The sequence below is a fragment of the Colobus angolensis genome, unplaced genomic scaffold (genome assembly GCF_000951035.1).
Source record: "Colobus angolensis palliatus isolate OR3802 unplaced genomic scaffold, Cang.pa_1.0 Scaffold167, whole genome shotgun sequence".
NCBI lineage: Eukaryota > Metazoa > Chordata > Mammalia > Primates > Cercopithecidae > Colobus > Colobus angolensis.
The window spans coordinates 4,358,118-4,360,226 of NW_012114788.1; the positions used below are offsets into that span (position 1 = coordinate 4,358,118).

A 2,109-nucleotide genomic window follows, 5' to 3' on the forward strand; every position below is an offset into this window, starting at 1 on the left:
CTCTGAATCATTTTTGAAAGCTGGATGATGTTTCATCCAGGCAAGGGTGCAGAGCATGTGCTGTGGCTGTGAAGTTCCAATGTGGCTTCCAGGGCTTGCCCAGGGTTGTCAGCCCCTTCCCCACCACTCGCCGCTCTGAGGATTGTCTGTAGGGACTCTTTAACCCTGAGTTGACTTTGGGTTTCCAGCAAACCCAATCTATTGTTATGGCGGCTTCATCCACTGTGTCCTTTCTCTCCTGCCTATACCCTCTACCTCCCCTCCCACCCCAGCCTTTTCCAAGAAAAACAATATATGCATCATTTAGTCTTTTGGATTATCCTTCTTTTATTTCCTTCCTCTGTGAATGAGAGAACCTTTGGGACTGGTTTTCTACGATATCAGCTCCTCAGGCTCTGTCTTGGGATTAGGGAAGGCAAGGAAGAAAAGAGACAGTGACACACGACAGCAGAGCGTGCTATATAGCCCTTGGCAGTTGTTTGGGAAGAGGGAATCTGGAGAAGTGTCTTAGTTTCCTATTGTTTCTAGAACACATTGCCACAAGCACTGTGACCTAAAACAACACAATTTTTACATTTTTTTTGTTTTTTTTTTGAGACTGAGTCTCCCTCTGTTACCCAGGTGGAGTGCAGTGGTGTAATCTTGGCTCACTGCAAGCTCCGCTTCCTGGGCTCAAGCAATTCTCCTGCTTCAACCTCCTGAGTAACTGGGATTACAGACATGCTCCACCATGCCCAGCTAATTTTTGTATTTTTAGTAGAGACGGGGTTTCGCCATGTTGCCCAGGCTGGTCTCGAACTCTCGGGCTCAAGTGATCCAGCCACCTCAGTCTCCCAAAGTGCTGGGATTACAGACGTGAGCCATCGCGCCTGGCCCAGTTTTAAAAATCTTATAGTTCTGGAGGTCAAGAGTCCTAAAATGAGTCTCACTCGGCTAAAGTCAAGGTGTTAGCAGAGCTGGTTTCTTCGGGTGGCTCTAAAGGAGAATCATTTTGTTGCCTTTTTCAGCTCCTAGAGGCCACCCACATGCTTTGGCTGGTGACCTTGAACCACTCCGACCTCACTTCCATTCCATTGCCACATCTCCTAGTGCTAACTCTGATCTTCCTGCCTCCCTCTGATAAAGATCCTGGTGATTATATTGGGCCCACACAGAAATCTAGGCTTACCTCCCCATCTCAAAATCCTTGACTTAATTGTGTCTACAAAATCCTTTTTGCCATGTAAGGTCCCACGTTCACAGGTTCCAGAGATTAGGCCGTGGACATCTTTGGAGGCCATTATTCAACCGACCCCAAGAATTCAGAAATGCACCATCTTTGGTTCCAATTCAGATTGGCCTAGCACCGAGGACCCTCTTACACTGCCATCTTTTCATCTCCCCAGGACAAAAAGGACTTTATAGATATGCGGGTGAAGCGGCTTCTGAAGGCGGGTGTCATCTCTGCTCTGGCTTGCATGGTGAAAGCAGATAGTGCCATCCTCACCGACCAGACCAAGGAGCTGCTGGCCAGGTGGGGCTGCGGTGGACCAAGGCTTGGAACTAGGGCTGAGGGCTGAGGGGCCTGGAGTGTAGCATGCTGGGCAGGGAGATAGAAATGCTGGGGGCCTAAATGAGGTAAGATATTGGGAAAGCCTGGAGAAAGGTCTGAGGGGATCAGCTTTGAAAAGTGACATGGGACCAGGGGTGGTGGCTCATGCCTATAATCCCAGGGCTTTGGGAGGCCGAGATGGGAAGCTTGCTTGAGTCCAGGAATTCAAGACTAGCTTGGGAAACATACTGAGACCCCATCTGTACAAAAAATTTTAAAATTAGCCTGGCCTGGTGGTGTGCACCTGTACTCCCAGCTACTTGGGAGGCTAAGGCAGGAGGATCACTTGAGCCCAGGAATTCAAGGCTGCAGTGAATGATGATGGTACCACTGCATGCCAGCCTGGGCAACAGAGCAAGGTCCTGTCTCTATACAACAGGGGAAAGAAAGAAAGAGAGAAAGAAAGAGAAAGAGAGAAAGAGAGAAAGAGAGAAAGAAAGAAAGAAAGAAAGAAAGAAAGAAAGAAAGAAAGAAAGAAAGAAAGAAAGAAAGAAAGAAAGAAAGAAAGAAAGAAAGAA

The 2,109-nt window shown here is 47.9% G+C and overlaps 1 protein-coding gene across 3 annotated transcripts in view; it reads left to right on the forward strand.

Moving 5' to 3' along the window:
• UNC45B (unc-45 homolog B (C. elegans)) overlaps positions 1-2,109 on the forward strand; it is a 39,188-nt gene that overhangs the window by 24,268 nt on the left and 12,811 nt on the right. For all 3 annotated transcript variants that reach the window (XM_011937689.1, XM_011937690.1, XM_011937691.1), the window contains one exon: positions 1,386-1,513. In XM_011937689.1, the coding sequence (XP_011793079.1) occupies positions 1,386-1,513 (128 nt within the window). The remainder of the gene's footprint in view (positions 1-1,385; positions 1,514-2,109) is intronic.